Source organism: Hyaena hyaena, unplaced genomic scaffold (genome assembly GCF_003009895.1).
Source record: "Hyaena hyaena isolate Hyena2069 unplaced genomic scaffold, ASM300989v1 scaffold_25, whole genome shotgun sequence".
NCBI lineage: Eukaryota > Metazoa > Chordata > Mammalia > Carnivora > Hyaenidae > Hyaena > Hyaena hyaena.
Genome location: NW_024080657.1, coordinates 1,991,448 through 2,003,470, shown reverse-complemented (window position 1 = coordinate 2,003,470; position 12,023 = coordinate 1,991,448). Strand labels below are relative to the sequence as shown.

The 12,023-nt window shown below is 48.2% G+C and overlaps 1 protein-coding gene across 2 annotated transcripts in view; it reads left to right on the top strand.

Annotated features, from left to right (window-relative positions):
* Window positions 1-12,023, top strand: part of TTI1 (TELO2 interacting protein 1) — a 46,364-nt gene that overhangs the window by 11,883 nt on the left and 22,458 nt on the right. For both annotated transcript variants that reach the window (XM_039227190.1, XM_039227191.1), the window contains exon 2: window positions 5,194-7,533. In XM_039227190.1, the coding sequence (XP_039083121.1) occupies window positions 5,232-7,533 (2,302 nt within the window). In that variant the 5' untranslated portion in view covers window positions 5,194-5,231. The remainder of the gene's footprint in view (window positions 1-5,193; window positions 7,534-12,023) is intronic.

Here is a 12,023-nt window from a genome sequence, read left to right as displayed (position 1 = left end):
AGTTCTTTTGGTGCTTACCCTGCAAATTTCAACATGCATTCTTGACCTGTTAATATAAACTATCTGCTAATATTAAATTATTTTACTACCTCCTAATATTCCTAAACTCTTAATACACATAATTACATAATTCTTTTTACATCTCCTGCTATTATTTGTGCATTATTTTGGTTTTCTATATATACTTAAACTGCAAAAGACATCATAATTATGGTTCTGTACAGCCAGTATTATTTTATGTTCGTGTATTCCATTGTTCTTCATTGCCCCCTACCTACCCATGCTTCTGTCTAGATTCATTTTCTCCCTTCAGTTTTTCCTTCAGTGCAGACCTGATAGCGATGAACTCGCTTGGATTTTATCTAAAAACATCTTTATTTTACCTTCAGTTTTGAAAGATGGTTTCATAGGGTATAAAATGCAACATTGGTGGTTATTTTTCTCTCCACACTTTAAAGGTGTCATTCTGCTGTCTTCCTGATTTCATCATTTCTGTTGAGAAGTATCTGTCCGTCTTATTGCTCTTTATTTTTGGTTTACAACAGTTGGACTGTGACCTGTCCGTCCGTGTTGTCCTTGGTACTGCCAGCCTGGATTTGCTGAGCTTCTTGAACCTGTGGGTTGGTCTCTTTCATGTGTTTGTCCATTTCTCAGCCAATTGTCCCCCAGCAGCAGCCTTCTCTCAAAAGCCATGTATTTTGAGATCTCTGAAAACTGCAGTTTTGCCCCCTCAACCTCCCATAAGCCACATTAAATGCATTGCAGTTTCTCTTTCCCCAGTGGCAGCCCTCGGCCTGGGCCACACCACAATCCCAAGCTCATGTCCAGGGTTAGCAAATGCAGAGAGGGTGGAAAATAAAAAACAAAAGAAACAGCTATTAACTGTTGGCTCGCTGCACATTCACCCCTCGCTGGAGTATTCATCCCTTAATCCTTGTTGTATCCACGACTATTTATGCTTTTAAAAAGTGGTTTTGTAATTTATCTGTTTTTTCCTAGTTGTCAGCAGGTGTTTGGCCTGCCATACCCAACCATATCCGACTTCAAAGAGAACAGGCACGATGTTCGTGAGTGCTTGTCATGTGCCAGGTGCCCTTCTAGGTTCACGGTGTACGGTTGCCCAGTCTAAGGTTGCAAAAAAGGGGGCACCTGGGTGGCTCAGTGGGTTAAGTGACCGTCTTCGGTTCAGGTCATGATCTCACAGTCCATGGGCTCGAGCCCCATGCCACTCTGTGCTCACAGCTCAGGGCCTGGAGCCTGCTTTGGATTCTGTGTTTCCCTCTCTGTCTCAGCCCCTCCCCTGCTCACACTCTGTCTCTGTCTCAAAAATAAATATTTAAATAAAGTTACGAAGACAGACGTATGTATACAAGGTAACATAGTGTACTAAATACCTGAGTGGCTGTTTGCACAGCACTGAAGGGGATATAGGAAGAAGGAGGCAAATGTGAAATAGCGTCACCTGTTTCAGGAAATTACAAGTTTTTTCATTTTACACGTGGAAGGGGTGAAGCCCTGAGAGATGAGGTTGCTGAGATAGGCGGGAGCCTGATGGCAAAGGGCCCTGAGTGCCATGGTGATTAGGCAGGCTAGGGAGAGCAGTTGAAGAATTTTAATCAGAGAAGAGTGATCAGATATTTGTTTTGGTAAGATGACTCACATGTCAGTGTGAAATGTGGATCCAGGAAGGGCAAGCACATGAGGCGAGGGGGCCGGCGAGGAAACGGTCAGTCCAACGTTAAATAGATGGTTATCGTCACCAACAGATTAGAAAGATGTTGAAGGGGTAGAATTGATGAAATTTAAGAGAATGGTGGAATTAAGGAGGTGGAAGAAAGAGAGGCTAAGGTTTTGTAACTCAAGGTGAGAGCTGTAAATCACAAAGGGAGCATAGAAGAGTGAGCAGAGAAGTTCAGTTTAGGATGTATTGCGTGTTCCCACTTCATTGGCTCTATTGTAGTTTGTGTCATATAATCTGAGAAGGTAATTCAGTGGGGTCCCAGGTTATTTTCTTGAAACTCCTGAGGCAAATAAGAGAGATGCAGAGCCCCAGCCCATTGCCTTTACTCCAGCTTCAACCAGACCCTCTGATTTTATTGACCTTGTATGCTAGGCTTCCACTTATTTTCTTTTTAATTTATTTATTTTTCGAGAGAGACCAAGAGAGTGAGTGGAGGAGGGACAGAGAGAGAGGGAGACACAGAATCCGAAGCAGGCTCCAGGCTCTGAGCTGTCAGCACAGCGTCCGACGCGGGGCTCAAACCCACGAACAGTGAGATCATGACCTGAGCTGAAGTCGGATGTTTCATCGACTGAGCCACCCAGGCACCCTGCTGGGCTTCCACTTAAACATTTTATCTGAAGAAAGTTTTCCACACTAAAAGAAAAAAAAAAGTCACCAACAGACAGTGCTTCCTTTTTCATTCATCTTTCTATTTAAGTCTCTGTTTCGAGTTGTTTGCTTGCATGGAGTCCTTTCTCAAGTACTCGATCTTCTTGGGGAGGGTATGTGGGCAATGTCTTCTCTGAATCCTTGCTTCTGTGCTTGCAGTCTGACAGGTGACTCTTTTGGCGGTATATAGGGCTTGGGGGCCACAGTCCTTAACTGGCAGTCAGCAGATGCTATTCCATTGCCTTCCAGTGTCCCTTGTTGCAAATGAGAAAGCCAAAGCCAGTCTTCTTCTAAGTTATCTGTTGTTTCTTCCTAAAAGCATAGATGATTTTTCTATCTTTCAGAGTACTAGAATTTTACCAGAGTGCTACTAGGTGTGTAGCCTTCTGTCTTTCACTCTCCACTTAAATCTTTCTGCAGCTCAGAAAAACGTTTCAGTTATTTATTTGTTTTAGCTCTTCCATCTGGTCCTTTCTCTCCTTCCAGAATTCCTCGCTATTTACACACTGGTTCTCCCACATCCGTTCTCCCAATCTCACGAGTTCTGTCTCTTTGTCCTTCTGCTCTGAGTTTGAAAACAGCTCTGCTTGATCTTCCAGGCCACTGACGGGATCACAGTCTTCTTTTTTTAAAAAAATTCCATCAGCTGAACTTTTTTTTTTGGTGTGGCAAATCCTGTTTTAAAAATTCTAAGAGATATCATTCGCCTTGTGATCCAACTTTTTATTGCTTTTATTGTTTTTCAAATTCTTATCTGTCCCCGTGAGAGGTTCTGTTAATCTAAGACTCCCGGCCTCAAAGCACGCTCTGCCAGCTTTCCCTGCCTCTGACTCCTGGGTCCCTTTAAGTGGTTATCTTCCCTTCCTTCTGTTCCAACTATAGTACCAGAGGGGATGGCATAGCAGCCTCAGGTCATCCGGGTGTGAGCCGGCGCCAGTGGGGTGCCGTGGCCACTGGCTGAGCCTCCTGGCATCAGGAACCTGAGATAGGGAGGATTTGAGCTTTCTGCCTGCCCTGGCTTCTCGGGGGCCACAGCGACCAGGAGGCGTCTCCCCCAACAAGCCTCACCGAAACCGGCATCGCCCTTGCTTGCAGAAGACCAAGGAGCTCTGTGGAGCAGACTCTTCCTAGGGTTTTGGAGGCTGATTGTTGCCCTGGAGCCCTTTCCTCTCCTGACCCGGGAGGAAAACCTGGTGCTGGCTCGCTGGCTCCGGGACAAGTGGGTCTTGCCCACACACCCACCAGGCACCACTTTCCTGCCCGCCTTGTAGCCAGTGGCACTCGGTAGGGTTCATTGGATTGGGGACAGGGAGAGGCGTCGTCTGTCCAGAAGCCCCCAGCAGGTTGAGCCAATAGAGAGAGACTGTGAGAGACAGACAGACCGGCAGACCCCACCAGACTGGACGATTTCTAAGCCTCCTTCCAGTGCCAACATTTTACAAGCATGGAGGTTTGTGGTCTCCAGCTTCAGCTCAGTCCTCATACCCTTGGGCCACACTTTTATGTCTTCCCAGCATGCTCTGCTTCCCCAGAGGGAATATTTGAGACTTTCATTTCTCTCCTCAAGCCTTCTGTTTAACCCTCCTGCTTGTTCACTGTCTGCCCATGACTTTGAGTTTCTCCTCACAGAGAAAAGAGATTTCCTGGTATTGAGTTTTCTGGTATTCCTTCACTCACACAGAAACCCATCTTCTGGCGCTGCCTGCCCGCCTGCCTCTATCTTTCCATCCTGCGGGACTCTCCTTACCCGTGGTTTCTGTGATAGCTTGTGCTCCTGGTTTTCCCGCTTCTTTGGCTGCCGCCCTCTCTTTTGTTTGTTTGTTTTTTTTAATGTTTTATTTATTTCTAGGAGACAGAGAGACAGCGTGAGCAGGGGAGGGTCAGAGAGAGAGGGAGTCACAGACTGAAACAGGCTCCAGGCTCTGAGCTGGCAGTCAGCACAGAGCCCGACGCGGGGCTCGAACCCACGAACCGCGAGATCATGACCTAAGCGAAAGTCGGACGCTTAACCGACTAAGCCACCCAGGCGCCCCAACCGCCCTCTGTTTTGCTCTGCCCTCGGTCTCACCCAGCTCTGACTCTTCCTTATCCCTGGCTGCCCAGGCATCTTCTCAGTGCATATCAACTTCCGCTAAAAACCTCTCCATGACAAGAACAGACAAAACTAATCCGTGGTGATAGAAGTCAGAATAGAGGTTACCACTGGGCAGGGGAAATAGGAATTGACTGTAAAGGGCCTTGAGGCAGCATTTTGGGTGTTGGAAACACCGTGTCTTATTTTGGACAGTGCTTACATAGATCTCTATGTACACAAAAATCCACTTAGCTAGACATTGAGACTAGTGTGTTTTACTCTATAAATGTCATGCCTCAACTTAGAAAAAGATAAAACCTTCAGTGGCTCTCCATTACTACTACAGGTTAGGATCCAAACTCCTTAGAACAGCCCGCAGATTCTTATGTATTCCTCCCTCAGGTCTGGCTCCAGCATCTTCCTCCTGGGAACCCACCCTGGCTTTCCCAGGGTTCTGATGTACAGGCCTGCCTCACTCACTCGGGACCATGAGCGCAGGCCTGTCCTGATGCTTAGCAGGCCGCATTGCAACTGTCCGTCTGCTTCCCTCGCTGGACTGGGGGCCCCTAAGAAGAGCGGCTGTCTCTCTTCAGTCCCCTTGCCCCCCTCACACCTTGTGCAGCGCCTGGTGCAGAGGCCCCACTAAATGTCTGTTGATCGACTGAATGCAGGTTCACTTTGTATTTGCCTTGAGCTTGCCCTTTACTGAGCAGTTTTCTTCCTCCAGCCTGCAGGATGCATCCTCGGTGAGGAGGCTGCTGCAGAATGGCAGTGTTTGACACCCCAGAGGAGGCCTTTGGCGTTTTGCGTCCGGTCTGCGTCCAGCTCACGAAGACGCAGACGGTGGAGAGCGTGGAGCGCCTGCAGGCGCAGTTACGCACCGTGAGCGACTCTGCCCTTCAGGAGCTCCAGCAGTACGTCCTCTTCCCTCTGCGATTCACCCTGAAGACCCCGGGTCCCAAGAGAGAGCGCTTGATCCAGAGCGTGGTGGAATGCCTCACGTTCGTCTTGTCTTCCACATGCGTGAAGGAGCAAGAGCTTCTCCAGGAGCTCTTTTCGGAGCTCTCTGCCTGTCTCTATTCGCCCAACTCCCAGAAGCCCGCGGCTGTGTCCGAGGAGTTGAAACTGGCCGTGATCTGGGGCCTCAGCACACTGATGCACTCGGCTTATGGGGACATCATTCTGGCTTTTTACGAGCCCTCCACTCTACCTCGTTTAGGATTTGCTGTGTCTTTACTGTTGGACCTGGCAGAACGGGAGAAATCAAAGCAAATTAAGATCGCTGCCTTAAAATGTCTGCAGGTCCTGCTCCTCCAGTGCGATTGTCAGGACCACCCGAGGCCCTTGGACGAGCTCGAGCAGAAGCAGCTGGGGGACCTGTTTGCCTCTTTCTTACCTGGAATCTCCATGGCGCTGACCAGGGTCATCACAGGAGACTTCAAACAGGGGCACAGCATTGTCGTGTCCTCCCTAAAGATCTTTTACAAGACCGTGAGTTTCATTATGGCCGATGAGCAGCTCGAAGGAATCCCACAGGTCCAGCCGAGGCCCGCAGTGGGGCACAGGGTGGCAGAGCTGCTGGTTCACAGGGAGGCCACGTGGGTAAAAAATACCAGCGACAAACTGACTCTCCTCATTAAAAAGATAATCGAGTGTGTTTCAGTCCACCCACACTGGAAGGTAAGGCTGGCACTGATCGAACTCGTTGAGGCCCTTCTTCTGAAGTGCAGTGCGTCGCTGGTCGGATCGGCTGGACCCCTTCTGAAGGCTTTGGTGGGTCTAGTAAATGATGAGAGCCCTGAAGTCCAAGCCCAGTGCAACAGAGTCCTGAGGCATTTTGCAGACCGGAAGGTAGTGGTAGGCAACAGAGCCTTCGCCGACATCCTGTCGGAGAACCTGCATGCCCTTGCCACGTCTCTTCCCCGCCTGATGAACTCCCAGGACGATCCGGGCAAATTCTCCACCCTCTCCGTGTTACTTGGTTATCTGAACCTCTTGGGCCCCAAAGTGAACTTTGTCCTCAACTCCGTGGCCCATCTTCAGCGCCTTTCCAAAGCGCTTATCCAAGTTCTAGAACTGGATGTGACTGACCTCAAAATCGTTGAAGCGCGGCGCTGGAATTCAGATCACCCGAGCGCTTCCCCTGAGACCCTGGCCGCGCAGCCGTGGAGTCGGATGCAGAAGAGACACTTCCGCTTCTTCACCGACGAGAGGCTCTTCCTGCTCGTGCAGCAGGTGTGCCGGCTTCTTGGTTTTTATGGGGACCTCTATTTGCTCGTAGATCACTTTCTGGAGCTGTACCATGAATCTGTGGTTTACCGGAAGCAAGCTGCCATGATCCTTAACGAACTGGTTGCGGGGGCTGCTGGGCTGGAGGTGGACAACCTTCATGACAAACATATTAAACCAAGCCCTGAGGAACTGAGAGAGATTGTGACGTCTGTCCTTGAAGAATACACAAGCCAAGAAAACTGGTATTTGATCACTTGTATTGAATCTGAAGAAGTGGGAGAGGAGCTAACAGTGAAGCAGTCAGGCCTCCAGGCCATCACATCTGGTGCCCACACCTGCCAAGTTACATCTTTTCCAGCCTTCTCAAAGCCAAGTGCCACTATTTGCTCCATGAACAGCAACATCTGGCAAATATGCATCCAGTTGGAAGGGATTGGGCGCTTTGCATGTGCCCTAGGAAAAGACTTCCATTTGCTCTTGATGTCAGCCCTCTACCCAGTACTGGAGAAGGCTGGAGACCAAACCCTGCTCATTAGTCAGGCGGCTACCAGTGCCATGATGGACATTTGCCATGCTTGTGGCTACGACTCTCTGCAGCACCTGATCAATGAAAATTCGGACTATTTGGTGAATGGGATCTCTTTAAATCTGCGTCATCTGTCTCTGCACCCCCACACCCCAAAGGTCCTGGAAGTCATGCTGCAGAACTCAGACGCTAGCCTGCTTCCTTTGGTGGCAGATGTGGTGCAGGATGTCTTGGCCACGTTGGACCAGTTTTATGATAAGAGAGCTACTTCCTTTGTCAGCGTCCTGCATGCCCTGCTGGCAGCATTAGGTACATTCAAAGCCCTTCTTATGCTGCTTAGGGGCCGATCTTATTGCCTGTGTGTGGTTATGTAAGGGAGGGCATGATTGAATAGTTGCTGGGCCAGTCCCGCGTGTTACACTAGGCTTCTACTGCTTTTTTTTTTTTTTTTTTACACTTCTAATAACCTCTACCATATATTGAGTTCCTGCTCTGTGTGAGGGACGTAAACCCTGCAGACTAAATGTAAACATCATTTTTATTTTACAGAAAAGAAGAACTAAGGCTCAGTGAGATCTTACTTACCCAGGGTCACGCAGGAAATAAGGAGTAAAGTCGGGATTTATGATAGTTTTGTTCTTTTCAATATACCGAACTGCTTCTGACAGTACTTGGAGTTAGCAGTATCTGTGCTTATGCAGACCAAGAGTAGCAGGAATAATTCAGTAGAACCTTGCCATCCAGTGGAACTTTCTGTGATGATGGAAACAGTCTATATATGTCCTGTCTGTTATGGTAGCTACTAGGCTACATGTGGCTAGTATAACAGATTCTTTATTTTAATTTAAATAGCCACATGTAGCTAGTGACTACCATAGTAGAGGTCTAGAAACTTTGTTTTAACCTGTTAATTGTATGAAGTGGTTTGAGTTTCCTTCCTTCTGGTCCTGTTGAGTGTCTGTTGGAGGTATTAGTAACCATTAAGGCTACGGAGTAACCATTAAGGCAAAGTTTTGGACTCCAAGAAAAAGAATATCTCAACTAGATAGTCTGTCTTTGAGTGAAAAAAAAATAATGTGCTATATACTTGAGTCCCTTTTATCCGAAGACCATATCTCTAGTATTTATTTCCGTACTAATAGCCTCTGAAGTAGGTGGGAATGTCGCCGACCTCATTTTGTCGGCCGAGAAAGCCAAGGCCACGTAAGAAAGTCAGTCACAGCAAGACAGGTAACTAGAACAGAGACAGTCATCTGCCTCGTACCTGATGCCGTTTCTACTGTTCGTTCATTCATTCATTCATTCATTCGTGAACGTTCACATGCCGTCTGAATGCTCTTTAACTCATTCATTCAGTGAGGAGTGCCTGCCGCATGTCAGATACCACTAAGTAATCAGGATATAGCCGGGAACAAGACAGATAAACTCAAGGAATTTTCTGGCTACTGCAGAAGAGATGAGAAACAAGTAAAGCACTGAACAAGTTCACCCTAGATTCTAATAAGCACCATGAAGGAAATAGACAACTTACTGCAAGGGAGCCACGGAGCTGGGCAACTTTAAGGAGAGTGGTCAGGGAGGGCTTCTCTGAGGAGGCAACACAAGACCCATAGGCTCTGAAGGGCCCCTTAGTACATATGGAGCTGTCGTATCCTTTTTATGGATTTTAAGAACATTTAGGCAAAAGGAACTGGTGCACAGATCTGGAGGGAAGAAAGGGCTTGAGGCCGTCGGAGACTGGAAGACAGGCCACTGTGGAGAGAGTGACACAAGACAAAGCCGGAAGGTTGGGCAAGGGTAAACCCCGCGTGGTCTTGTAGACCAAGGGAAGGGGTTTGGGTTTTACTTTGCAATCCCTCGGAAATCTGTACTGGACAAGCTGCGGGGATGGGAGTGTTGACTGGAAGGAACCAGGTCCCTGTCCCCGTGGCAGCACTACCGAGGCTGGCTGACTGCTGACAGGCTTGAGGCTGTGACTCGCTTCCGCGGTCTGAATATAGCGCACTTCCACCTTGAGTGCTTTGGGGAGCTATACTGTGTGTCCATTTGAGATTTTAAAGATGCATTAGAAAAGGCCTATTAAATATACCCTCAGATACCTCAACGTGGGCCTTGAAAATTACATTCCCTCGGATTGCTGATATCTTTGTTCATCTCTAAAGGAGGAACCCTGTGTATGCGCTTTTTTTTTTTAATGTTTATTTATTTTTGAGAGAGAGAAGATGGGGAGGAGCAGAGAGAGAGAGACAGAGGATCCAAAGCGGGCTGTGTGCTATCCACGCGCCTATGTGTTGTTGAGCCCCAGTGTGGGGCTCAAACTCATGAGCCATGAGATCATGCCCTGAACTGAAGTCAAGAGCTCAACTGGCCAGGCCACCCAGGTGCCCTGCTCGTCTTTTTTTTTTTTTTTTTTAATGTTTATTTTTACAAGAGAGAGACAGAGCACAGGTGGGGTAGGGGCAGAGAGAGGGAGACACAGAATCTGAAGCAGGCTCCAGGCTCTGTGCTAGCTGTCAGCACAGAGCCCGACACGGGGCTCGAACCCACGAACCGCGAGATCATGACCTGAGCTGAAGTCGGACGCTTAACCGACTGAGCCACCCAGGTGCCCCACTCATCTTCTTTTTTAATTGACGTGGAGGAGGAAGGGTCTCCACTGCAGAGAGAAAAATGAGGATGGTTGAGATTGACTTGAGAGCGTCCTAGGAAAAGAAGCAGATGGGGGATAGCTCTTCTGAAAGTGTGGAAATAGCCCCAAATTACTTGCATTTGGAACAGGAAGCAGTACTGAAGTGGCCTCAGTCCTGTGCGAATCAGAGCAGCACCGCGTGCCACCGTCTCCGTTTCCTGCCCGTTGTCTAACTGATGGCCACTCTTCGAGGGTGGGAGTGCAAGTGTGGTCTCACGGAACCACCTTCCGAGACCACACTTGCACTCCCACCAGAAGGTCTGCAGAGAACCCAGCACGTGTTGTGGGAAACAGAGTTACAGAAATGCCGCTGTTTCACGTGCGTTGACCCAGTACCGCTGTGAGGGCAAGAGCGAGCAGTTCAGTCACTGCCTAGGACCACTGAGCAGTTGGCCAGTGGCTCAGAGCAGCACAAATAGGGTGGCTCTGAAGGTGAGGAGGAGTCCACGCCACGTACCTCAGCACTTAGACATGTGCCACATCATGCATGCAGGGCTGCCGGCTCGTTTCCGTGGCCGCGTAGGATTGTGCTGTGCCGCTGCGTGCTATTTAAGCAGTCTTTTCTTGGTGGAGATTTTGGTGGTTTCCTGTCTTATGCCACCACAAAAAAAAAAAAAATGCTGCAGTGAATATTTTCATCGGACATTTTGAGTATATCAGTAGGGTTAATTCCTGGGAGGAGAACTGGCTTGAGGACAGCACATTTAATCTGTTTTTTTTTTTTTTTTTTTTTTTTTTTTAAGTAATGTGTATACTCAGAGTGGGGCTTGAACTCACAACCCTGAGATCAAGAGTCACACACTCCACTGACTCAGGCAGCCAGGTACCCCACATTTAAGTTTCATATGGAGAGTTTCAAATTGCTGTCCAAAGAGGTTGCCCTAGTTTAAGAGTGAGGTTGAGCTTCCTTTCATATGTTTACAAGCCATTTGTGAGCAAAGAATTTGTCTGGCACTGGCCTACTGTAGAAATAATCTTTGCAGCACATCTACTTTGAGTATTGTCAGTGCTGGGTCCTGATTTTAACTTGTTGGGAATGCAGTCCCTTGGAGGGTACTAGGGCTTGACGCATCTGGGGCTGGGGCACTGAAGAAATGGCATGACTGATCCCTACATATGGGAACCTCTAGATCTTGGATTGAAGGCTCTTCTGCGTTTGCCCTCTGCCACTTCCACTAGCCTGGCCCTGGCATCTCCCATCTGTCGTTGCTCCGTCTCTGTGCACATGCTCCTTGACGGAAAGGAGATTAGCAGGTGCTAAAGGTTATGGGAGGTATTTTTCCTGCTGTCTGTAAAAGGTGGGTGAAAATTCACACTGGGGTTTTTTTGTTTCTTTAAGTGTTAAGAGCCGTTTTTGAAATGAAGCCCTAGGGGAACCCCAGTATACAAGCATAGTTGAAATCAGAGCTGCTGGGTTAGAGAGGGTTTAGAAGTCCTGAGTCTACCGCCTTTAGTGTGCCGTCTTCGGGGCCCTCCCTGTTGTGGCCCTAAGACATTTCTGCAGAGCCCCAGGGCTCCTCAGGGCACAGCTTGAAAACCACTGGTTCAGTTCACGTTTAAGGCTTATTCTGTGGTGACGCGTCAGAAGTAGTGGAGCCTCCCTGAAGAAGGAAAAGCTTTGGAGAGACCGTGCCGGCCTTTTACATCAGAAATACAGATGCGAGGGGCTGTGTCCCTTCTGAGGCCCTATAGAGCCTGTGTTCTGCTACTGAGTAGTGCATCTTCTACTCAGAATCTTGTCACTTGCATGTATTCTCCAGTCTAGCATATTTTTTCATCCGGCATATATTCTGACCACCTACTCCATGCTGGGCATATTGGATACCGGTGGTGATGCATGGAGCATAGAGTCTAGTGGGAGATTCAGACACTAAACAGTACACTTGAGATAAATGTAATTGCAAAGCATGAGGAGTTGATATGGCAGGAAAGAAGATAGTGCTATATAAGAGCCTGTAAGGGACCTAAATTGAATTGGGAAGTCCAGGGATGGCTTTACTGGGCAAGTGCTACATGTATTGAGATGTGAAAGGCGAGCTGGAATTAGCCAGATGTGATGTAGTGGGGAAAGTATTCCAGACAGCGAGAACAGCATGTGCAGAACATTCTA